We start from the raw sequence: 24,949 nt of genomic DNA, 5'->3' as shown, positions 1-24,949 counted from the left end.
TGAGAAGAGAAGTGAGTAGCCGTGGAGTCCCAGAGCTGTGCTGATACTATCAGCGAGGCCGCCATGTGGGCAGGTCTGGTGCTTGCCTTCTGGGTCTTCTTGGTGTCCTTCTGTTGAACACAAACAATTCCACTGAACGTCAGCATCAGATAAGGCTGCTCTGTGACCATGACGGATCAAGACAAAACAATATGCTAAAATCATGTCTTAACCTAGGCAAAACATGAACATCGTTCAAGTCACAAAATATCTACCACCCCCTCTCCAGGCTAATGTGAATGATTATTGCTGTTCTGCTGGTTATACCTTTGGCCTCCCTGTGGAGAAGATTTGTTGATCTTCTGAATCATAGAATTGTTCCTGCTTTCTGATTGCGCCCAAGCCAGAGTCAACCCCTACTTCTTTGGACTTTTACAAAAAAATCATCTAGCCAGTCCCAAATCCTAAAGAAGTCATTTCTGGTATTCTGAGATTCCCCCACAGTTTCCCCTGGTGCGCATTCTTAAAAACCTCAACTCATTCTATTATAGGTATGTTTCTGGTATGTGCGCAGAAGGCGCTACTCTGAGCCTTATTTTTTCTTATGTGAACTGTGATTAATAATACCTTTTTTATAGAGTTACGAAGATTAGATAAAAAAATTTAAAGCGGCCAGCAGAGTCCTTGAACTTTTAGATGCTCAACAAGAGCTTGTTTCCTGTCCTCCAGTAAAGTAGTCCCATCAATTTATGGTCTCCGACAGGACTTATAAGGACCTAGTTTTAACCCTTTCTCATCCATAGAGTGCTCCGTTCTCATCCTTTAGGACTCCATTCAGATACCTTTTCTGTGAAACCTTTGCATCTCTTAGTGGTCTCTTCTGTCTCTGAACTTTAGGTATTGCTTTTACCATTGACTTGACTTTTTTTGGTAAGTTTATTTATTTTTGAGATAGAGCAGGGGAGGGGCAGGGAGAGAGAGAGAAAGAGTGAGTCCCAAGCAGGCTACACGCTGACAACACAGAGCCTGATGTGGGGGTTCGATCTCATGAACCATGAGATCATGACCTGAGCTGAAATCAAGAATCGGAGGCCTAACTGTCTGAGCCACCCAGCACCCCTTGATGTTAAGTGTACTCTACTTTGTGGGGTCTGTGTACTTATCTTCTGTTAATTCTTAATTTTTCAGATATTTCTGCCTTGTTCAACAAAATTGTTCTTTACAAATGGGGGCTTTGTAGGGTGTCTGGGTGGCTCAGCTGATTTAGTGTCCATCTCTTGATTTTGACCTAGGTCATGATCTCATGGTTTGTGGGTTGGAGCCTCATGTCAGGTTCTGTGCTGACAGCTCAGAGCATGGAGCCTGCTTCAGATTCTGTGTCTTCCTCTCTCTCTACCTCTCTCCCACTCTTGCTATGTCTCTCAAAAAAAAAAAAAAAAAAAAAGGAATGGGGGCTTTGTTTAAATAAGGGCCTTTGAAACCCATTACTTTTTCAGGACTAATTTCTTTAAATTTTTTACAGTGTGTTGTACTCAGAAAATGCTTAACCATGATTAAAGTAAAACCAGAGGAAGAGAATAAATATTTCTCCTAAATGTGGTGATACTGTGACATTTGCTTAAGCCAGATACTTTAAAGCGAAGGGGAGCAAAATATGCCACCCCAGAATGTGCTACTTTAGCATATTGATTATTTTGAATTATAGTTACATTACATCCAGTGTAAGGAAGACATTCTAACCCTCTTTTGTCTGCCTGAAAACAGGGAATCTTCACGTGAAAGGTACCCTCCCTGTATCAGGAGGGTAGAAGGCAGCCCTATCACCAAGGAGTTTAGGGCTGGGAAAGCTATTTAACAAACCTTGTTACTTCTTCACTAATTTACTCCCTCAAGTCCAGACCCCTTTTTCTTGTCAGTTTTTCACACATTTATTGTTTCTTTTTTTGAAAAGGTACAGAGTTGCCTGCTTTGGTCATTTCTTTGTGTCCCCTATTTTTATGGGCTTCCATACATACAAAATTAAAGTTTTCTCCTGGTAATCTGACTTACGTCAATTTAATTATCAGACCAGCCCAGGAACCTAGAAGGGAAGAAAGGAAGTTTTCTTTGCCTACAAAAGCTTTTCATGTCTTCCTCTCTAGACAAGACAATGGTGGGTGAAGAGAAGACGTCTCTCAGAAAACGGCCGTCAAAGTCTCAGGAAAGTTCTGAGGAAAAGGAAGACCAGAAAAAGCCTTCAAAAGAGTCCCAAGGGACATCTGGTAATGGTGAGGCTTTTACTTTTTTTTTTTCTCTCCAGCTACTTAAGTTTTATTAATCTTTCTCAGTAAATACATAGACTGTTAAGCAATTTTTATAGTGAAGATTGCTTAGGACACTGAAGAGGACATTCTTCGCTACCTTTGATTCCAGGACCTTGCTGACAGGAGATGACTTATCTGTTGCCTTGATAACTTCAAGGGCCACCATTTGTCTCATGTCCCTAACAGCCTAGCAGTGGGTACTTGGAGAAGGTCTCCACATGCATGGCTTTGCCAGGGACTGTCTGCTCAGTGGCTGTGTCACCAGACTTCAGGGCTTTCAGTTGTCTTCTATCTTCTTGCCCAAGTGTTGGTCAGTCTTTTCCCTCAGCTCAGGAGATGGGAGCCGTACGGCAGCCCGGCACTGGGGTACAGCCAGCACGGATCTGCCTAGGGTGGTTTAAGACCATCACCTGTGCCAGAACTTTGCCACCTTCCATGGGGGCATTCGTTCCTGCTGTCTCCACCTACTTTTCCACAAGTAGTGTCCTTCACAGACACATTCTTCATGTTGAAGCCGTGTTGTCACCAGGCAGGTCTTTAGACAGGCCTCATGGTGCTTCTCCTCAGACCTCTGGTGAGGTTGGTGGGGACAAGGGTGACCACTGGCCATTGGCACAATGCCTGATCCTTTTCTTTCTTTCTTCCCCCCCCCTTTTTTTTTTAAGTTTATTTATTTAATATGAGAGGTAGTACATGTGAGCCAGTTGGGGAGAGGCAGAGAGGGAGGGAGAGAGAATCTTAAGCGGGCTCCATGCTGTCAGTGTGGAGCCTGATGGGGGGCTTGAACCCACGAAGCACAAGATCATTACCTGAGTGGAAATGAAGAGTCAGACGCTTAACTGACTGAGCCCCCAGGTGCCTCCAGTGCCTCTGATCTTGTACATGTCTTGCAGAGGCAGCCTTAGGAGCTTGTTGACTGGGTTAGTGGGTGGGAGGGTAGAATCCAGAGACTTCCAGCAGTCACCTGGTGGTGGTTCATCTGTCCTCCTGACCTTCCAGCCAGGGCATGTTGTCGCTGTGCCGGCCCAAGATGGGCACAAAGGCCACATGGCCAGCTTGTGAGCTCATCTTCTTCTTGTAGGTGCTCACTTCTAAGGTGATCTGGAAGGGCATAGTGCTGCAGGTAGGCTTGGTGGAGTCCCTCTTAATGGCCAGTGTGAGCCATGGGCTGGTTCTGGCCTGGCGTGTAGGCCACAGCACACGCTAGAAGGTCTGCCCTTCTTGAAAATGCCCACTTCGAACTCCTGCATGACCCTGCCATGATGAACATGGCTCATTGGCCTTGGATGTCCAGTGATCACATTCCTGATGAAGTCCCTGGGGCCTGGGGCACTGATGATGGTGATTTAGTATTTGCTGCTCTCACACTTCCATAGGGGTGTGAGCGGTGATGCCATACTCTCCCTCTACCTTAGGCTTGTCTAGCACCTGGGCATATTTGAAGGAGCCCTTGCTCATCTGCTGCCTTCACTTCTCAATGGTTCTCCTGGTAGTGCCCCCATGCTTGTAGATGAGATGCTTGCTGGAGTCCACATGGCCCGTGCCTACGATATTGATTGAGGGTCTTCTCTTTGCCCATGGCAATGGGCTTTGTAGTCAGTGTACTAAAGAAAGAAAAGCAAACTTGATCCAAAGATCAGTGAGAGCTAAATAGCTGTGAGAGAGGCTTTTAATTTTTTTTGAGGTGAGTTATGAAAAAAGAACAAATTCAGTGTTTTAGAATAGGGATTGCCATCTCTCTCTCTCTTTTTTTCCTAATTATTATTTTAGTGATCTCGACACCCAACACAGGACTTGAACCCACAACCTTGAGATCACGAATCACCAGCTCTTCCCACTGAGCCAGCGGGGCACTCTGGGATTGCCATCTGTTTAGCTTTCTTCATAAGTGGGCTTATAAGCTCCCTTTATAAGTATACCCACTTACTGGCACACTGGCAGGCAGTGTGAAGGCACGGAAGTGAAAAATAAATTGATAAAGAGAATAGAACACTATTATTTAAGTGCCAGTCACAGCTGCCTTGTACTGGTGACAGTGGTGTGCGAATTGCTGCATATGTCATAGAGGTGAGCCTTATTGATACAAGGGGAGTTTGCAGTGTCTAATTTTGGATTTGTATTACTTGGAGTTTTCTATATCTGGGAACAAAAAATTAGAAGATAAGCGCTTGTTAATTAATTCAGTGAACATTTTTGGGGTATCTACTGTGTTTTAGACACCATTCATCCATTTATTCACTCCTTCAGCCCCTGACCCATCAATCATTATCAGTGCCTGGCGAGGTGCTGGGGCTATAGCTATGGTCGGTGCTTGTGTTTGCCCCCATTAAGTGAATGAGAACTCCTCCCCCAGTTGGCATAGTTAGATTACTGCAAATAAATGCTACTAATTACTCTTAACAGATGTAATGAGCATAGAGTAATTAGCAGAGTACCTAAGCTAATTCAGCACAGGGCTGTAAAGCCTGGGGGAGGGAGAGAATAGGGAGTTCTATTACTTCTGTCTAAGTTTGCCTAACACACAAATACAGAAGGTATGACACTGGGCTTGTTGTTAAAGTCAAGGCTTATGCTTAAGATTGATAGACCTGCAAACACAACTCCAGCTGATGTCATCTGTTGCATCAGCCTATTTAGTTTCACAGTGACATTCTTAAGGGTTTGATTTCAAGAAGGATATGAAATTTGAGCCTTGTTTGGTTAACAGCTAGGGGTGGAACTTTCTGAGACGGTCGTCTTTGGCATCGTGAGACCCTTTCATAAAAGGACTTTTTTTTTAATTTTTGCTTTTCTTCCTTAAATTTAATTGTAAATACAGCAGGTGTATCTCACCAGGAATATAAATGTTGCTGCTTAAGTTTGCATAATGAAGTTTATTGATTGTTAGGCTTTTAATTAGCTATTTATGAAATATCTCTATTACACGTGGCTAGTTTTAGTGTGATATACAATGTGAAATTTGTACACAGGGATGAGCCAACACGGAGTAGAACATTCCCCTTCTGTGATTTGGGGACGGGATGATAATCCATGTTGTCTGTCTTGGAGACAGAAAAGTCACTTTTTATTGCAGCATTCTGCCACCAGTTACAATTTTCTCTTTATGTCCCAGGTTTTAAAAAGCTTTTAAATTACTCTAATTTCTGCATATTTTCACTACTCTCTCTGTTAGTTCATCAAGGTTTAAAATTCTGGGTTCCAATGCAGTTACTAAAAATTGAAATGTTTAACTTAAAACAGGAAGTTTGACCTCCACCTTGGTTATAATGCTGATCTGAAAATAGAATGTGTTTCTGCACTTGTTTTAACATTTGTTCACTTCGAGGAGAAAGCAGACGGGTAAAATGTGGTCTCTGGGTAGCAAGCCATGGCGCTACCTAGTCCCACACAGGACTAGGGTTGTCTGCCTCACCCGAGAGCTTGTTAGAACTGCCTCCACTCCTCTTTACTGAGTAAGATTTTTTTCAGTTTTTATTTGTATTTTTTGAAGATTTTAGTTTAATGAGGTTCCCAGGTGACACGTAGGTTCAGGTTGGAGACAGTCCGTTGGTGTGCGCGTTGGAGTCCTCCAGACGAACGGAACCAGTTGGATAGGTAGAGATACACGGGAAGGTTTATTATGAGGAATTGGCCCAGATGGGTGCTGAGAAGTCACACCATCCCCATCCACAAGCAGGAGTCCCGGGGAAGCCGGCGGTATAGCTCCAGTCCAAAGGCCTGAGAACCGGGAAAGGAGAAGATGGACGCCCAGCCCAGTCAAGAGTGCGCGTTTGTCCTTCCTCTGCCTTCTGTTCTCAGGCCCTCTGGCACGGGGGAAGGTGATCTTTCTTACGGAGTCTGATTCCAATGCTTATCTCTTCAGGAAGCACCGTTACACCTAGAAATAATGTTTTTTCCACTATCTGGGCATTCCTTAGCCCAGTCAAACTGACACATAAAATTCACGTGTAGAATGAAAAATCATTCAACAAACAAAAACAGCTTATTGGATCCCATTATAGACCTACTGGTTAGAATCTGAGGGGAAGGGTCAGGAATGTTAAGTTTGGGAAAGTTCTCTGGACAATGCTGACTGGCATCGCTGGGTGAGACCCACTGCCATCAAGAGCTCACATCTGACTGTCTTGTTTGTTGTTTTTTTAAAAATTTTTTTAATGTTTTATTTATTTCTGAGAGAGAGTAAGCAGGGGAGGGTCAGAGAAAGAGGGAGACACAGAATCTGAAGCAGATTCCGAGCTCTGAGCTAGCTGTCAGCACAGAGCCTGATGCAGGACTTGAGCCCATGAACCGTGAGATCATGACCTGAGCTAAAGTCAGACGGTTAACTGACTGAGCCACCCAGGCGCCCCTCATCTGAATGTCTTGTGATCCGATCATTTTGACATAGCCCTAAGGATTTTTTCCTTATACTCAGCTTGCGTAATTCTTTTTTTAAGGATTTCTTTTTTTTGTTTTTGAGAGAGAGCATGAGCTCGGGCACACAAGCAGGGGAGGGGCAGAAAGAGAGACAGGATCAAAGCGGGCTCTGTGCTGACAGCAGTGAGCTTGAACTCACGAACTGCGAGATTATGACCTGAGCCAAAGTCGGACACTCAACTGACTCAGCCACCCCAGTGCCCCAACCTAGAGGACATTGTTCTAAGTACAGTAAGCCAGTTACAGAAGAACAAATACTGTATGATTCTACTTATGGGAAGTATCTAAAGTAGTCAAACTTGTAGAAACAAATGATGGTTACTAGAGTCTAGAGGAAATGGGGAGTTCTTGTTGAAAGTGTGTGAAGTTTTTAGTTATGAAAGATGAATAAGCCGTTGAGGTCTGAGGTTGAGCTTACATAGTTAACAGTGCTGTACCATACTCTTAAAAATTTAAGAGGGTGACTCTCCTGTAAAGTGTTTTTATCACAATAAGAATTTCCATTTTAAAGCCTTATTTATTCGTCCATTGATGGACACTTGGGTTGCTTTAGACTTTTTTGTTGTAAACACGATTGTACAAATATTTCTTTGAGACTCTGCTTTCATTTCTTGTGGGTATATATCCAGAGGTAGAATTGTTGGATCATATGGTGATTCTCTTTTTGTTTATTATTTTTTTAAACTTTTTTAAACAGTTTATTTTGAGAGAGAGAAAGCGTGGGTGGGGGAAAGGCAGAGAGAGAGGGGGAGAGAAATCCCAAGCAGGCTCTGCGCTCCTAGCGCTCAAACCCTTGAACCGTAAGATCATGAAGTTGGACGCTTAACCAGCTGAGCCACCCAGGCCCCCCTGGTAATTCTGTTTTTAATTTTCTGAGGAACAGCCATAGTGTTTTCTATAGCAGCTACAACATTTTACGTTCTCACCAGTAGGGTTCTCATAAGGGTTCTGTCTCTTCGCATCCTCACAAACCCTTTTTATTTTCTGTTTGTTTGATAGTAGCCATCCTGTCAGGTGTGAGGTGATATCTCATTGTGGCTTTGATGTGCATTTCACTTATGATGGGTGACGTTATGTCTGTTGGCCATTTATATATCTTATTTGGAGAAATGTCTGTTAAGTCCTTTGCCCATTTAAAAATTATTGTTTTAAATGTTACTTATTTTGAGGGGCGCCTGGGTGGCTTAGTCGGTTAAGCGTCCGACTTTCGCTTAGGTCATGATCTCGCGGTTCGTGGGTTCGAGCCCCGCATCGGGCTCTGTGCTGACTGCCAGCTCAGAGCCTGGAGCCTGTTTCAGAGTCTGTGTCTCCCTCTCTCTCTGACCCTCCCCTGCTCACGCTGTCTCTCTCTCTCTCCTAGAAATAAATAAAAATATTAAAAAAAAAACTTATAAAAAAGTAAATGTTACTTATTTTGAGAGAGACAGAGACAGCATGAGTGGGGGAGGGGCAGAGAGAGAGGGAGAGACAATCCCAAGCAGGCTCTGCGCTGTCAGCACAGAGCCTGATGCAGGGCTCAAACCCACAAACCATGAGATCATGACCTGAGGTGAAATCCAAAGTCGGATGCTTAACCGGCTTAGCCACCTAGGCGCCTCCCATTTAAGAATTATTTATTATATTTTAAATTTCTAATTGTGGTAAGAATATACCTAACAATATTTACCATTTTAAACATTTTTAAGTGTACAGTTTGGTAGCATTAAGTATATTCACATTGTTGTGCACCAGATCTCCAAAAGTTTTTCAAGTTGTAAAACTGAAACTATCTCCATTAAAGAACTCCTCAGTTCCTACCACCGCTCTCTATTTTCTGTGTTTGTCAATTTGACTACTAGGTGTCTTTCCATTTATTTAGGTTGTCTTTAATTTCTTTCAACAGTATTTTATATTTTTTCAGAGAACAAGCTTTGCACTTTTTTTTGTTACATTTATTCCTAAGTGTATTCTTTTTGCTGCTGTTGTAAATGGAGTTGTTTTTGTTTTTGTTTTCTGAAAGTAAATGGAATTCATTTTCTGATTGTTGCTGCCATATAGAAGTGTAGCTGGTTTTGTATATTGATACTGTATCCTGCAACCTTGCTGAGTTCATTTATTACCTCTAATAGTTTTTTGCACGTGTGGTTTCTGTAGCATTTTTTATGCACAAGATCATGCTATCTGCAAAGAGTTAGCTTTACTTCTTCATTTCCAGTCTGCATGCCTTTTCGTTTTGTTGCCTAATTGCACTTGCTAGAATTGCAGTACGGTGTTGAATAGATAGAATTGGCAAAAGTGAACAAACTTGTCCTGTTTCTGATCTCCAGGAGTAAGCTTTTGGTCTTTCCATTAATTATGATAGCTGTGGGGTTTTTTAAATCAGGTTGAGGAAGTTCTCTACCTTTCTTCTCATTGACAGATAGTACTTATTCTTCACTACCTTTTATTTTGCTGTTTTGCTCACTTTTATAACTAATCAATCTACTACTACTGAGAGCCACTAACACTGGTTTTGTCCCATGCCAGTCACTGTTTTAAGTGTTTTTACAGATAACAGCTCAGTGGATATATTTTAGTTCTACTCAGTTTCAGTATTTTTGATATATCTATCTGACCATTGGAGAGCATGCCTTTCGTAACAAGTTTTGTGAACCCTTTGGCAAAAATATATGGAAAAAAGTTTTAAATATTGTTATTCTATAATCATTCTCCTTTGTCCAATAGATGCGTCTAATCATAAAACTGGCCACTCCACAGAGCTTTGAACAACTGAGTAGGTTGAGAGCACATTTTGTTGTTGTTAAGATAAAAGCAAAACATGTTTACTTTAGAAAGTGCAGATAAGTGAAAGTTCAAGCTTGTGCGATTTTTTTCCTTGGGTACTTTCCCAGAAATTGCTTCAGGTCAAAGGAATACATATTTCTGAGGTTCGTGTGGTAGTTGTTGTCAAATTGCTTTCTGAATATAATGTACTCCTAGTAGCAGTATGTGATGCCTACTTGAAGTTTTCTCAGTCATAGATGATATGAACTTTGGAATAGATTATATGGCACTTTGAGAGATGAAGAATTCCATTTACTTGAAAAAAGTTTTGTACGCTGAGACATAACAATTGCCAGCAGAAGTAAGTTTATTGCCTATTAATTAGTACTTTTAAAAATAGCTTTTAAGGAGTAAGTTTGACTATCTTAATTTATTACATGAAGATTAGGCCAAAGAAATGGAAAATAGTAGCTAAGGCTTTCTTTGACAACTTTTTAACTTTAAAAAAAAGTCCTGAAAAGGGGCACCTGGGTGGCTCAGTCGGTTAAGCGTCCCACTTCGGCTCAGGTCATGATCTCACAATTCGTGGTTTCTAGCCCTGTGTTGGGCTCTGTGCTGACAGCCAGCTCAGAGCCTGGAGCCTGCTTCGGATTCTGTGTCTCCTTCTCTCTCTGACCCTCCCCTGCTCACACTGTCTCTCTCTCAGAAGTAAATAAAACATTAAAAAAATTAAAAAATAAAATAAAAAATAAAGATAGTCCTGAAAAGATTTCAAATTCTAAGAGGGCAAACAAAATATTGTTAGTGATTATTCTTTTCTGAATTGTAATGCATTCGAGGCAAAATTGTGTTTGAGAAGAATTGCTAAAAGTCATTTGAATTACAGTTTTGCCTGGGTATAATATGTACATAAATTTTTAAATAACAGGATATGAAGTATAACTTGACTGTTTTGAAAGAGAAGGCCAATAATTGTGTTTTGCTTCTAATGATATATTCTTCCTGGTTTTACCTCTCTATATGTTGCCAAGCCCTAAAACTGGAATAGTATTACAAGTTGTAACCATGTATTGATCAGGAAAATATACCGTCGACAGTTAAAAAAAATTTTTTTTAAATATTTGTTTATTTTTGAAGGGGGGAGAGAGAGAGAGAGAGAGGGAGAGGGAGAGAGAGAGCGCACGCAAGCTTGAGCGGGGGAGGGGCAGAGAGAGAGAGGGAAGCAAAGAATCCCAAGCGGGTTGCAGGCTCTGAGCTGTCAGCACAGAGCGGGGCCTGTGATGTGGGGGCTCAAACTCACAGACTGCAAGATCATAACCTGAACCAAAGTTGGATGCTTAACCGACTAAGCCACCCAGGCACTCCTACAATCAACAGTTTTTAAGGTGTAGTTGCTAGAAATGTGTAGAGATGAAAAGTTTATGGGAAGAGCTTGCATTTTTAAATCTTTGTTCTATGAAGAACATTCTGGTACCTGGATTGTTTTAATAATATTATCAAAAGTTTCAGTCTTGAAATTCTAGGTTCTTAGAATAAGAATTGCTCTTAGCAGTCATTTATTTATTTTTATTTTTTAAATTCATTTTTTTAGTAGCCTCTACACCCACATGGGGCTGGAACTCATAACCCTGAGGTCAAGTGTCGGATGCTCTTCCCACTGAGTTAGCCAGGTGCCCCAGCTGTCATTTGATTATGCCTTCCTAGGCAACACACATCTCAGATTAAAGTCTGGTTTACTGCCTTTTAGTCAACAGGTTAATCAAATGTTTGTTCAGTACCTTTGATCTATAAATAAGGCATTATACCAGGCTTGCTAGTTAGGGGAGTTTGGGTGAATAAGGTACTAAACCAGAAAACAGTCCTGGGTTGTAAATAGTAAGTAAATTAATAGTAACTAAGTGGGGTAGGAGACTGATGGGGTAGGGGACGAGACTTTCTTTAGAATGGAGGGAAGTGTCTCACAAAGTAGAATTTGAGTTCGATCTTTGAAGAAGAGACGAGGACAGGACTTTCAAGTCAGAAGAAAGATAAGAGTTTGAAAAGGCATGGGGTTGAAGACTGTAAAGCATTATGCGCTTGTGTTTGGATTGGTTGGGCGAGACGGGAGGTAGTACAGATGGGTTTGTGGTTTGTTTTCCTGGATAGGAAGCCAATTGGAAAGGCAGGAGGAAGTCAGAAAATGTGGCTTGAAGTTTTACTGTGTAGTTAGTCAGTGACTGACTACCTACCTATGTGGATGATTTATATATAGCCTGTCAGCGCTTAGATTTCCCTTTAATGCAAAACCAAGGAGACAAATAGTACTAGGCTTGTTAAGGTATTTTATCTTCTCATTGATGACACTGTGGACTCTTCTGTCCCAGATCCTAAGGAAACTTGGTAATTCCCCATTATGTAATACTTCAGCTGAGAATTGTAATCTGCATGAAATCTTGTATTTTTTTTTTTTTACCAGAAATTCTCTACTGATTTTAAAATAAGGGCATGTGGAGTTGTAAAAGTTTAATGATAAACAGGCCAATTCTCTTATTGTGGGTGGCAGCCCACCCATACAGTTGACAACAGGTTGGTAATAAAAGAAAAACAAACCAAAGTTAACTCTAGTTGAGTAATACAGTTTCTAGAATAGAAGCCTGTTTATAACTTTAGGTGCGCTGAGTACCTCAGTTGATTGAGCATCTGATTTTAGCTCAGGTCATGATCTCATGGTTTGTGAGGTTGAGCCGGGCATTGGACTCACTGCTGTCAGCATGGAGGAGCCCACTTTAGATCCTCTCTCCCCACCCCCTTTCCCCTCCTCTGTTCCCTCTATCTCAAAAATAAACAAACATTAAAACAAAAAGAAACCTGTTTATAGCTTTAAAAAAAATTATAGACCAGTTGTGATTGGTATGTCCATTTATTGCTTTTATAGATCATCCATAATACACCTTGAAAATCTCAATCTTTTGTCCTCATGCTAAATAATTTGGGGCTATTGGTCTTTCATTACAAATACAAATGGTCTAGGGGCACCCGGGTGGCTCAGTTGGTTAAGTGTCTAACTTCAGCTTAGGTCATGGTCTCCTGGTTCACGAGTTCAAGCCCCACGTCAGGCTCTGTGCTGACAGCTCAGAGCCTGGAGCCTGCTTGGAATTCTATGTCTCCCCCTCTCTCTGCCCCTCTCCTGCTCACACTGTCTCTCTCAAAAATAAATAAATAAATAATGTTAATTTTTAAGAAAAACAAGATAGTCTGGTTTCATTAAAAACAAAATTTTATTTTTTGTGCTGCTTGTTGTGTGACTGGGGTTTAGAAGACAGTTATTAGTTCGTACTTAGTTACTTACTGGCCAGGCCATGTGACTGTGGCCAGATGTTTAACTTCTTTGACTCTTACTAATTTTAAAAATATCCATCTTGCTTATCACACAGGGCTGTTAAGAATATATGTTGTCTAATGTGGCGCCTCGGTGGCCCAGTTGGTTAAACGTCTGACTCTTGTCAGGTCTTGATGTCAGGGTCATAAGCCCTATGTTGGGCTCCAGCCTGGGTGTGGCACCTACTTAAAACACACACGTGTGCATGTGTGCGCGCACACACACACATTAAATAAATATGTAACACTTGACAAATGTTGGTAAACCTCAGATTTAATTTTGCATACCACTGGGGACATCCATATCATAATTTCAGAAACCGTTTTTAGGGAGTTGGTTGGCTCTGAATGTAAATGTGGGCAATATAAGTGACTCAGTGTGTTGAGAACAATCTGAACAGTCTCTCTAAGGATATGGAAGGATCAAGGCAACAGTTTGAAGAGTTACTATTGAATAAGAGATGGCCTCTGCTATCTTCTGACATGGGAAGAATGGAGTCTTAAGAGGATCGAAGATTGTGAAAAGTAACAAAGATAGAAAACATTTAAGGAGTTTGTACCCAAAGTAATCAACGGAAGGTTGCTTGGTCCAGCTGGGACTTGTGGAAGGTGGAAAATGTTGGGAGCTATGATTGTGAGGACTGTTAAATTCATCAAGAGGTCAAGACAAAGATTTCATTTTTCTTTTGCAGGACCAGTTAGGACTTGACAACGTCAGTTTAGAGTGGGCCCATTTTCTTAATTCTCTCTGTAGTGCGTGACCACTCGGAATCGGAGAGAGCAGATAGCAGGCAGTATCTGGGATTGGGATGTGGCCCAGTGGGTCCAGGAAATTGGTGGCAGTGAGCAGAGAAGGGTAGAAATAATGACAGAGGATTGGTAACTCTAGGCTGGGTAAGAAAACTGGTAAAGCAAACAAACTAAAAACCAAAACAGTCTCTGTCAGAAGAAGAGCAACTATTTCCCTAGGTTTCTCTTTAGAGCAGTGAATCTTAGCTAGAAATTCCCAGCAGACTTCTTATGCCTCATTGGCCATAGTTAGATGACAGGTTATCTTCTTTTTGTCTCCCTACTCTTTACCACCCTATTTTGTGCCCCAGGAGGCTGACCTTAATGGGCTGCATCCGTAGATTCTCATGCCCTGTGGTTTCTGGTAGGATTTGGTCATGGGAGTGGGGGTACGGCAGGTGGAGAGGGGACTGTCAGGAGATCAAGGGCAGAGAGTAAGGTGAGTGTGTTTATAACTTTGGTTTCCTCTGTTCTGGGTAACCATCACTCCTGTCTAATAGTTCTCTTTGGGTCTCCTTAACCATTTCCTTCCTTTGCCCTTTGAGGCCTAAGGATAGCTTTCCTGGTACTTGTTACTAGTTCTAGAATTCCACACTATCCTTTGTTGCTTTTCTTAAACTCTGGCCACACATGTAGAAAAGGGCCCTCTTTTAACTCTTCTCAGTAAACTAGCTTGAGTGGGTCATCTTTATGGTGCCCTTGCTCTGACAGATACTCATGCTCCGTCTCAAGTCAGTCTCTGGCAAGGGGAATGAAGCACATGCCCTTATTGGGGAAGCAGCCACCAGCATTCGCCATAGTTCTGTTAACTTACAAGAAGTCGTGTACATACCTGGCAGTTTTGTCAGCCAGATTTACAGTACATTAGCCATCTAGAACGGGAGTTGGCCAACACAGCCATGTTTGTGTGTGGAGTGGGCCATATGGTCTGAAATACACAAAGTCTGAAATAACTTGTTCTCTAGCCCATTACTGAAAAAAAATGTTCTGACCCCTGAATTAGAACTATACCATTCATGGGGCACCTGGGTGGCCCATTAGGTTAAGCGTCTTGACAGCTTGATTTTGGCTCAGGTCATGATCTCACGGTTTGTGGGGTTCTTTGTCAGAACAGCGCAGAGCCTGCTTGAGATTCTGTCTTTTTCTGCCCCCCTCCCCGCCACCTCAAAACAAATAAATAAACTTGAAAAAGAACCACGCCATTCAGTATGGGAGCCAGTAGACTTACTTTTCAGTATTGTCCAGTTTAGCATTTGAAATGTGGCTAGTCTGAATTGAGAGAACATTGTCATAAAATACATACCACATTTCAAGGACTCAACTTGTACCCAGTTTTTACTTTCTAACGTGGCTCCTAGAAAATTTAAAATTACATGTGTGGTTCGTATTATATTTCTGTTGGACAGCACTGATCTGGAGAGTTGGTCATTTAGAAAGCAGGTAAATAAAAAGCTGCCTTTAGGCAAAAGCCTATACAAAATCAGTTTTGTAAAGCAAAGAAAGCATGGCACCCGAGAGACATTTGACCCAGGCTCAAGTCCCCCCCCAAACCCAACTTTTTACAAGTCTTTATGCTCTTTCTAGCACCTGTTCACCAAGATTTTTCTTTATCATCTGGGACCCAGCTCAAATATTGACTTCCTCTGCAAAAGCTCACTCCTCCCTACAGTCATCTGTGTGTTGTAATTATCTATGTTTGCACATTTCTCCTGAGATTCTAAAGGAAGGGTTTAGAATATGTGTGTACTACTCATTATATATTGGGTATTCACTGGGTTTTTATTTAATGAGTTGAATATGTAATTGAATGAATAAATGAGTTACCAGTTTAATGAGCTTGGTTATTTTTTACTTCTGGGCAACCTTGGCAGTGGATTTGGCATAGTATAAACATAGGATTGTTAGAGGAAGCAGATTTGATGCAAAGCCGTGAAGAGACAGCCCAAGTTGAAAGACACAACTCCTTGGAGTTGTTAGTGTAGTCCTGAGTGCTCTCGTTTCAGGTGTACTATAGGTATTGATAGCGCAGTACAGTAAATGATCTCTTTTATTGGACATAAAAGTGTGTAGGATATAGTTTTTTTTTTTTTAAGGGGGTATAGCATGTGATGATTTTAGGAAGCTCTTCATCAAAACTGGTTAAAATAAGATTTTTGATATTTCAGGGAATAAATTTTAAATATTCCCATGAAATACAGTAGACTTCATGAGGGTTAGGTAGTGTTCACAAAGGTAAATGTTGCAAGCCTGATTTATTTGTTGGAGATCAGAGGTCTAGGAGAAAACAAAGTGTAGAGTAGTTGTTTGTTTTTTTTTTTAAGGGATTCATCCTTGGGTCTGCTAATTAGATGTTATGAGTTAATGATCAGTTTTCAGTAATATGAATGTTATAAGTTAGTGATATCAGTAGACCTAGGCATATCTTAACAGAAACTGCATGATCAGTGTTTTAGAAAACTTAGAAGCCTTGAGTTGACTTATGTGGTTGGATGTCTGCACTTTATTTATTTATTTATTTTTAATATATTTATTGTCAAGTTGGTTTCCATCTAACACTCAGTGCTCATCCCAACAAGTGCCCTCCTCCATGCCCATCACCCATTCTCCCTTCTCCCCCACACCCCAGTGGTTGTCTGTACTTTAAATCATCACGTTAGAGAGGCTCCTGGGTGGCTCAGTCAAACGTCTGATTTTGGCTCAGGTCATGATCTCACAGTTCATGGGTTCAAGCTTCCACATCCGGCTCTGTGCTGACGGCTCAGAGCCTGGAGCCTGCTTCAGATTCTGTGCCCCCCTCCCTCTGCCTCTCCCCCATTCATACTCTGTCCATCTCTCAAAAATAAATAAAGAACATTTAAAAATAATAAAAATATGGAAACCAACTTGACAATAAAATATTTAAGAAAAAATAAAAATTAATAAAATAAAAATCATTGCAGATTAGCTTTTAGGACATTATTTTTTTGGCTTTTATGATATTTAATTTTTTAATTTTTTGGTAGTAAGAAATATCTTTCAAATATCATGTGAAGTTAATTTTAAGGTGAAGGAGCATGAGTAGAATTGGCTATTTAATGTATTTTTCTTCTACTGTGTAGCTTTAATGTCATTTAGAGTGAGGCCTTCAGAGGCTAGTCTAGCTGTGAGCAAAAATACTCCCCATTTTTCAGTCCCCAACTAGATAAAACCAGTTTGTGATGTTGGTTATGTTATTTATGGATAAACATATTCCTTTTGGAAGTGATGTACAGGAGGTGAGAATTAATCTTTTACAATGATTTCTCTCCCCATTTCCCCATGGTAATTGAATTATTTGAAGGGAAGAATCTTCAATATTCATTTATCTGTAAAATAAATAGATTATTTATAAAACCATGGTCCAATCATAGATAGTAGAGAACTAAATCAAAAAAGCATTCTTATAATTGACAGAAAAATCAAGTTAATATTTGTCTTACTCTCATATTGCCTATTTAGTTACCAGTTTGTGAATATCTTCAGAATTTATCTTCTCCTACCTACCCTCACTGCCTTTTGTTGGCTTACTATTTCATTTCTTGTCTGGATTTATTGCATTTCTCTCTTCTGTAGTCTTTCTCAGCCTGCTACGGAGTGGGCTTTCCATTAGCAAATCTGTTACTTTCCTGCTTAAAATTCTTGGTTGCCTCAGAGCCTTTGGTAAAATACACCCAGGCTCTTCATGACATGACCGTCCCAGTTATAAACACCACTGTCAACGGTTGGAGATACTAATCCACTAACTGATGGCTTCAGTTGTTGGTGTTGGTAAGTCAGGCATAATTACAGTTCTCTTGTAGGTGATATTTGCTTTCCGGCTGCTTCTAAGAGATGTTTTTTAAAATAAACCTGTGTGTTACAATTTCGCTGTGATATATCTAAGTGTAGATTTTTATTTATCCTGCTTGGCCTGACTTAATTTGAGGATTGGCCTCTTTCTACGATCCTGGAAAGTTCTCAGCCATTATTACTTATTTTTGTCTCCCATTATAGACCTTTGATGGGCTGCATTTTGGACCTTCTCTTTCTCCATGCCTTTTTCCCAACTGGAGTATTGTAAAAGGATATAAATAGTTTAAATGTCTAATAGGGGATTAAATATAGTAAGTTTCAGTCATAAAAACAGAATAATAGGTGAATAAAAATGATACAGAGGAATATGTAGTGACGTGGAAAGATACTCTCTTAAGTGAGAAAAGCAAGTTCTGAAACTGTATGTAAGAGTCTCTTTTTATAGTATGTACATTTATAGTATGTGTATTTGCCGAAGTAGAAGGACAAATGATATTTACTAAAGCATTAACATTAGGTACTTGAACACTGTAAGACAATGGGTAGTTTTGTTAGAGCTCTTTTGGGAGAGAGCGTTTGGATTTTAGTTTCCTGTAATGAAGATTACTTTTAGAATAGGGAGAGAAAGTTATTAAATTTAAATTAGCCCAAATTCGGGGTACCTGGGTGGCTCAGTCAGTTCAGAATCCCAACTTCGGCCCAGGTCACAATCTCATGGTTCATGGGTTTGAGCCCTGTGTTGGGCTCTGTGCTGACAGCTCGAAGCTTGGAGCCTGCTTCAGCTTCTGTGTCTGCCCCTCTTGCTCCTCCAGTCACTTTCTGTCTCTCTCTCAGAAATAAACATTAAAGGAAAAAAAAATTAGCCCAAATATGCCCCAAATATGCCCCTAAAGTTCATTCTGGTGTTAAAGAACAAAAATCCAACTGGAGGAATTGGATTTATTAATTCATTCATGAATCAGACATCAGTGCATCTAGCAAGTAGAGGGGAGCTCAGAGGAGGTGCACAAACTGGAGAGATTTTATAGGTAGTAACTGGGTACGACAGTTAGCAACAGGAAGGGCGGAAGTCTTATGGATGGATTACCTTCTCTTCCTTTGTTTGGGGGCGGGATAGAGAGGTCATGTAGCCGATGACCTCGTTGATACTGACCAGATAATTCCTGATTGGTTAAAACTGCATTTCAGGAAGTAGTGGAAACTTTAATTAGGTTAGGTTCCTAACCTAATGACTTGGCTTGGCATATATGACTCTATTTTTGGCCTGTGTGGTTTTCTTTTTTAACCTGCAAAGTAAGTATTTCTTGGAAATTACTTAATTTAGAGTGCCCTTCACTCCTTCTTTAAGTAGACTATACAGTAGCAATTGCTGATTCTGAAACAGCAGAATCAGGTAAATTTTGCCAAGGAAAATAGATGAGAAAATGTAAATTCTCAGTAAAAGATACTACTAAAATGATACAAAGTTACGTTATAGGTTTTTACAAAGACAGCAAAGAGAAGTGGCAGTCATCTTCATGTTTCAGCTCGCTTATGTTTCAGCTCGCATGTTTCAGCTCGCATTCTGTTCTGTTTTATTCACCTATTTGTGTGGAAGATCTCTTTACACATGATGATGTCTGATATTATTGGTTCCCATAGTATAGTAGACATCTTGACATTTCAATTAAAAAGATAAAATAGGGGCAGCTGGGTGGCTCTGTCCATTGAGTGTCCACTTCGGCTCAAGTCATGATCTTCCCGTCTGGGTTCAAGCTTCGCGTTGGGCTCTGTGCTGACAGCTCAGAACCTGGAGCCTGCTTGGGATTCTGTGTCTCCCTTTCTCTCTGCCCCTCCCCCACTCATGCTCTGTGTCACTCTCAAAAAAATTAATAAACATTGGGGCGCCTGGGTGGCTCAGTCAGTTAAGTGTTTGACTGTGGCCCAGGTCATGATCTCGTGGTCCGTGAGCTCAAGCCCTGCCTTGGGCTCTGTGCTGACAGCTCAGAGCCTGGAGCCTGCTTCCGATTCTGTGTCTCCCTCTCTCTCTGCCCTTCCCCTGTTTGTGTTCCTTCTGTCTCTGACTCAAAAATGAACATTAAAAAAAATTTTTTTTTAGGGGCACCTGGGTGGCTCAGTCGGCTAAGCGTCTGACTTCAGCCCAGGTCATGATCTCACAGTTGTGGGTTTGAGCCCCGCGTCAGGCTCTGTGCTGACAGCCAGCTCAGAGCCTGGAGCCTGTCTTCGGATTCTGTGTCTCCCAGTCTCTCTGACCTTCCCCTGATCATGCTGTCTCTTTCTCAAAAATTAATAAAAACATTTAAAAAATATTTAATAAAAAAAATTAATAAGCATTAAAAAAGTTAAAAGAAAGATAAAATAGCATTTACTATCAGATTATAAAATTCCTTTTCTGGGGGGCGCCTGGGTGGCTTAGTCGGTTAAGCGTCCGACTTTCGCTTAGGTCATGATCTCGCGGTTCGTGGGTTCGAGCCCCGCGTCGGGCTCTGTGCTGACTGCCAGCTCAGAGCCTGGAGCCTGTTTCAGTCTGTGACTCCCTCTCTCTCTGACCCTCCCTTGCTCGCGCTGTCTCTCTCTCTCTCTCCTGGAAATAAATAAAATATTTAAAAAAAAAAATTCCTTTTCTGGAAGAAGGTACTATAATATTTGAAGATATGCTTTGAAAACAATACAGTAATGAAAAAGGTACTATTTCAAGATCAGTAAGTCTATGCTGAACTTAAGTGAATTTCAGTAAAACTCCAACTCAAAGAAAAATCTAACCTTAACAAGAGGTTCCAATAACAAACATTATTTTAGTATGTGAAGTGAGTGATGTATGCAACTATTAATGGGCACCAACTTTAATAGAGTAGACATTAGCTTCTGCATTGACTTTTAACTTTTCTAGTTATGTTTAAAGTTGTTGCTTTAAGCTGTGAATCTTTTACAAAAGAAAAACTTAAAAAAACTTTTTTATTTAATTTTTTTTCTTCCTATAGATAGGATACAAGTTAGAACCTTTACCTAAAAAACTTTAAAAGTATTTAATAAACATATCAAAAGCTAAAATTTAGCTAAGCTATTATGGAAGATATATGTGAAGACAGACTCATGAACGGAGGCAAATTTCTTTCAAAATGAAGTCTTCCCATAGTTTATTAAAAGAGCAGACAAGCTCCTGGGAGGCTCAGTTGGTTAAGTGATCGACTCTTGGTTTTCGGCTCAGGTCATGATCTCACGGCTTGTGAGTTTGAGCCCCATGTTGGGCTCTGCAGCTAGTGGCACAGAGCCTGCTTGGGATTCTCATTCTTTCCCTCTCTCTCCCTGTTCCTTCCCCACTCACAACCTCTCTCTCTCTCAAATAAACTTTAAAATATAAAGAATAAAAGGGCAGACGGTCCAGCTGCTTGGTTAAATTATAATAGTACTATGATTCACTATGAAATTAAGGAACTGTCTATAATTCCACGACAGTAATAAATCACAGTGTACAATGTATATGGGAATCATACAGAGCAACAGATGCTCATAAAAACCAAATATTTTCATACCTGAAAAATCAATTTTTCTTGAAAATTATGAGAAAGGTGCTCAAGTTAGATTAACTAATAATAGATTAATAGCCTCAATTAAATTAAACATTAGGAAGTTACATTAATGTGACTTAATATACTGAAAGGAGTCTTTCAGAATAAGGAGATTGTAAATTTTAGAATATTTTCAACCCCCCCCACCCTAGAAAAAAAACAACCCTGTATGCATTATGCATGCATTCCTTATTCTTCACCCTCCTACCTACTCCTGACCTCTGGGCAACCACCAACCTTCTGTCTGTCTATGTAGAATTGTCTGTTCTGGACTGACTTTCATTTAGCATGTTTTCAGGTTTCATCCATATTAGCGTATGAGTGTTTCTCTCCTGTTACTGCTGGATAATATTCCATTCTGTGGGTCGACCACATTCTATTAATCTCTCAGTTAATGGATATTTGAGTTGTTTTTCTTTCTGTTAATGTGAATTATGCTGCTATAAACATTCCTATACCAGTTTTTGGCTGGACATCAGATCATAACCTGAGCTGAAACCAAGAGTTTGGACATTTAACCTACCGAGCCACGCAGGCACCCTGCTACAGTGTCCATCAATTAAAAGTTACCTATTTTTTTTCTTTAGGTAGGGTAGACCTAAAACAGTTGATGGCAAAGAAGATACGGTTGACAGCGGAGGCAGAGGTAAGTAGCTCCATATTCTAGAAACAATAATGTAGAGTTAGGGTAGGAAGCTTTGTTTCGAAAAATTTTTAATGCTTAGTTGCTTCTGGAATAATTTACCTTTCTCATCAGTTGACAGTGTCCTGCTTGGAACAGGAAGAGAAGGTCTGTCACCTTGCCATCCTGCATTGAAGAACCAGATTGCTTTTTTCTCTTCTGTCCTGTCCATCACTCTCATTTCCTGGCTTGTACTGGCAGAACTTGATTTTTGTGACCCATGATATAGTTGAATTCCTGAATGTCAATGCGAGTGCTTTATGAAAGAACAATTGTGGTTCATAGTAAATAATAAGTCTCCAATAAGATTCCTTGTTAGGGATGAAGAAGAAATACGAAGTCAAAAACAACATGGAGCCATTTCAAGTGAGGCGAACTGTTCTACAATTCAGAATTCAGCAGTGCCCTCAGGAAATGCTAGAGAACCAAGAACAATTTTTTTTTTGGTTTACTATTAACCTAATACTGTATGTGCCTAAATGTAATGTGACTTCAAATCCAAGGCAGTCTTTTTTCCAATGAGAAGATCACTTCCAAAACTTACTGGGTCAACTTGAGTATGTAGGCATCCATTAGTGATGGAATAGGCCTGTTTTTATTTATTAATTTAGTACGCATATATGCCTTTATATAGGATAATTTATTTAGATATTTTTATGATCGTATTTCATAAAACAGTATGTGCAAGAGTATTTACATCCACTTTAGTATTAGTGTCTTATAATTATAAGTGCTAGTTTTTCAGTTCTCTAGTCTGGGACATAAAGCTTTCATTTTTGTCTCGTCTGTTGAAGTACAGCACTTTTTCAGTCCAAGGATGATGCTGGCACTATTATACCTGTTTGCTTAACATTAACAGACCTCTCTCTACCTCCACTCATCCGTCCGGTATATTTGTGATTTCTACAATGTAATGATTCACTGTATTTTTTTCAATTTAACATTTACTCATTTTTTGAGAGAGAGAAGCAAGAGTGTGAACAGGGGAGGAGGGACAGCGAGAGAGGGAGACACAGAATCCAAAGCAGGGTTCAGGCTCTGAGCTGTCCGCACAGACCAACACGAGACTCAAACTCACGATCCGTGAGATCATGACTTGAGCTGCAGTTGGACCCTTAACCGACAACCCAGGTGCCCCTGACTCACTGTATTTTTACAAAGCGGTATTCAGTGGTATATTTACTATGCTTGAAACCGTGAGTCTAGACTTCTAGGTAACATTTGTTAAGTTTTTGTTTATTTTTCCTGATTTTTACTGGGTTACCTGTGTAAGCCTTTACAACTGCAGTGATCAAGATTATTTCTGGTACATGTCTTTTCCATTTAATAATTTGTTCCATTGTAAGGGACTGTTTAAAGAGTTGATGATTAGATAACCTCCACTTACCTGAGGGATCATTTATAATTTCGGCTAGCAAAAGAAAGTTTTTTAAGGGCACGTGTGCTGTTTTTAAGGGCTCATTCTTGCAAATACAGTGATTAAAATAAAGACATTTAGTTTTTATGGCAGACTGGAGTATTTCTGCCCCTTGTTCCTCTAGACTGGCTGGACGCACCTGGATTTACCTTCTGTTACTTTTCTCCCCTTCTGTTCTCTTGTTCCTTCTCCCCTTCCCAGCAAGGACACAAAGCCCTTACTGTGTTCTGTTTGTGAGGGCAAGTTTCAAATACGTTAAAGGGATATCATTACTGTTTATTTAAAAAAAAAAAATCTAAAGTGGGAGAGAATTTCTTTTTTAATGCAGAAGCACAAACCCAAAGAGGAAAGGGAGGGGAAGGGGTATGTAGTAGGAAGCAGAGGTGGGGGGGAGGGGGCGGCATATGATGGACACAGGGGGGATGTTTCAAGGATTTAAGGTGAAACTTTGTTATGAAGACAACATCCTACTTATCTGCTTTGTGTATTAATCGGTGAATAAAATTATTACGTTTTTAGTTTGGTCAGTTAGGAGGATTTGAAGGAGAGAAAGAGATGAATGAAAGAATGGAAAGGAAACTGAGGGGAAGGGAAGGCAGATGTTGGTTAATCCAGTATTTATTACTCTATGATGTGCAAGTGTGCGTGACATAGTAGTGCAAGGGAGGACATAGCTTGAGCAGAAGTGTGGAGGTAGGAAACTCACACCGTCTTTTGGAAGTGACACTTGATGGGCCTCTGTGCCCCTTTTGGGGCCTGACAGAAAGAACAATACATTTGCAAAATTGAGGCTAGGTTGTAAAGCATTTGCCTCTCTGCCTTCATGCCCTGTTCATAAAGCTCCTTCTGCTTGAAGCTTTCTTTAATTTCCTGTTTCACCAATCAAAATACTGTATATCCTTCCAATTGTAGCTCCTGTTGCTGCCTCTACAGTTTTCTAAATATCACCTTGAAATGATGTCCTTCCTCCTTTATACTTTATACTGTATACTTAATGTATACTCTTACTCTCTACCCTGCTTTTATTACATGGTGCTTTCTGAATGAAATCAGAAATTCTTTTGGTGAACTTTTGGTGATTTGACTTAGGAATGTTGTTATTGACAATTTGATATCTAAAGAGATCGAACATCTTGCCATTGTTTATTAATTGGAATGTTTCTGAGGGAGATGTATTAGGAATGCTATGCTGATATGAAGTTGAAGATGATGTATAGAGTTTGGAGATAAGACAAGATAGGAAGCTATGTAATATTTTAGTATTAGTAAGTAAACAGGCAGGGAGGAGAAAGGAGCTGCATTTAGATGTCTTGTTAGGGGCCACGCCTTGTACTAGGTGCTTTACATACATAATTTTATTAAATTATCCATTTATGAGAGTGATCTCTTAACTGGTTATATTTTGTTGTTGTTTTGTGGGTTGATATTTACTAATGAGAAATGACCATTGAGGTGACAGGTATGTGAATATTGTTTAGAGCCATGAGATTGACTTCTTTTCTCTTACGGGCTTTTAGAAGTAATTATTAAGACTAACGAAAATCAAGAATCTTTGTAGTCATTTGTAATTTGGAGTCCTGCCCCAACCCTGTTGGTCACTCAACATTGGACCATCTTCCCCTAATCTTTAAGGTGAGGACATGGGACTAGCTACGTCCAGGGTCTCCTCCAGCCCCAGTAGTCTGTGTCTTTGCATCACTAACTTAAACTTTTGCTCCTAAATCACCGTTTACCTGGTGTAAAGAGCATGGTGTCTGCGGATTTTATAGGGTGACTCTTTCAGCTCCACAGAACAGGAGCTTTCAGATAAAATGCAGTAGGCATACTTTTGAATTCCAGATAAACAACAAATAATTTTGTAGTCACCATGCAATATTTGAGACAT

The 24,949-nt window shown here is 40.3% G+C and overlaps 1 protein-coding gene across 2 annotated transcripts in view; it reads left to right on the top strand.

Annotated features, from left to right (window-relative positions):
• Nucleotides 1–24,949, top strand: part of SOAT1 (sterol O-acyltransferase 1) — a 69,735-nt gene that overhangs the window by 9,512 nt on the left and 35,274 nt on the right. For both annotated transcript variants that reach the window (XM_039255398.1, XM_039255397.1), the window contains exons 2-3: nt 2,121–2,246; nt 21,553–21,611. In XM_039255398.1, coding sequence (XP_039111329.1) covers nt 2,129–2,246; nt 21,553–21,611 — 177 coding nt within the window. In that variant the 5' untranslated portion in view covers nt 2,121–2,128. The remainder of the gene's footprint in view (nt 1–2,120; nt 2,247–21,552; nt 21,612–24,949) is intronic.

Source organism: Hyaena hyaena, unplaced genomic scaffold, assembly GCF_003009895.1.
Source record: "Hyaena hyaena isolate Hyena2069 unplaced genomic scaffold, ASM300989v1 scaffold_525, whole genome shotgun sequence".
Classification (NCBI taxonomy): domain Eukaryota; kingdom Metazoa; phylum Chordata; class Mammalia; order Carnivora; family Hyaenidae; genus Hyaena; species Hyaena hyaena.
Note: the sequence above shows the minus strand (reverse complement) of the source record. Positions and strands in the feature narration are given on the sequence as shown.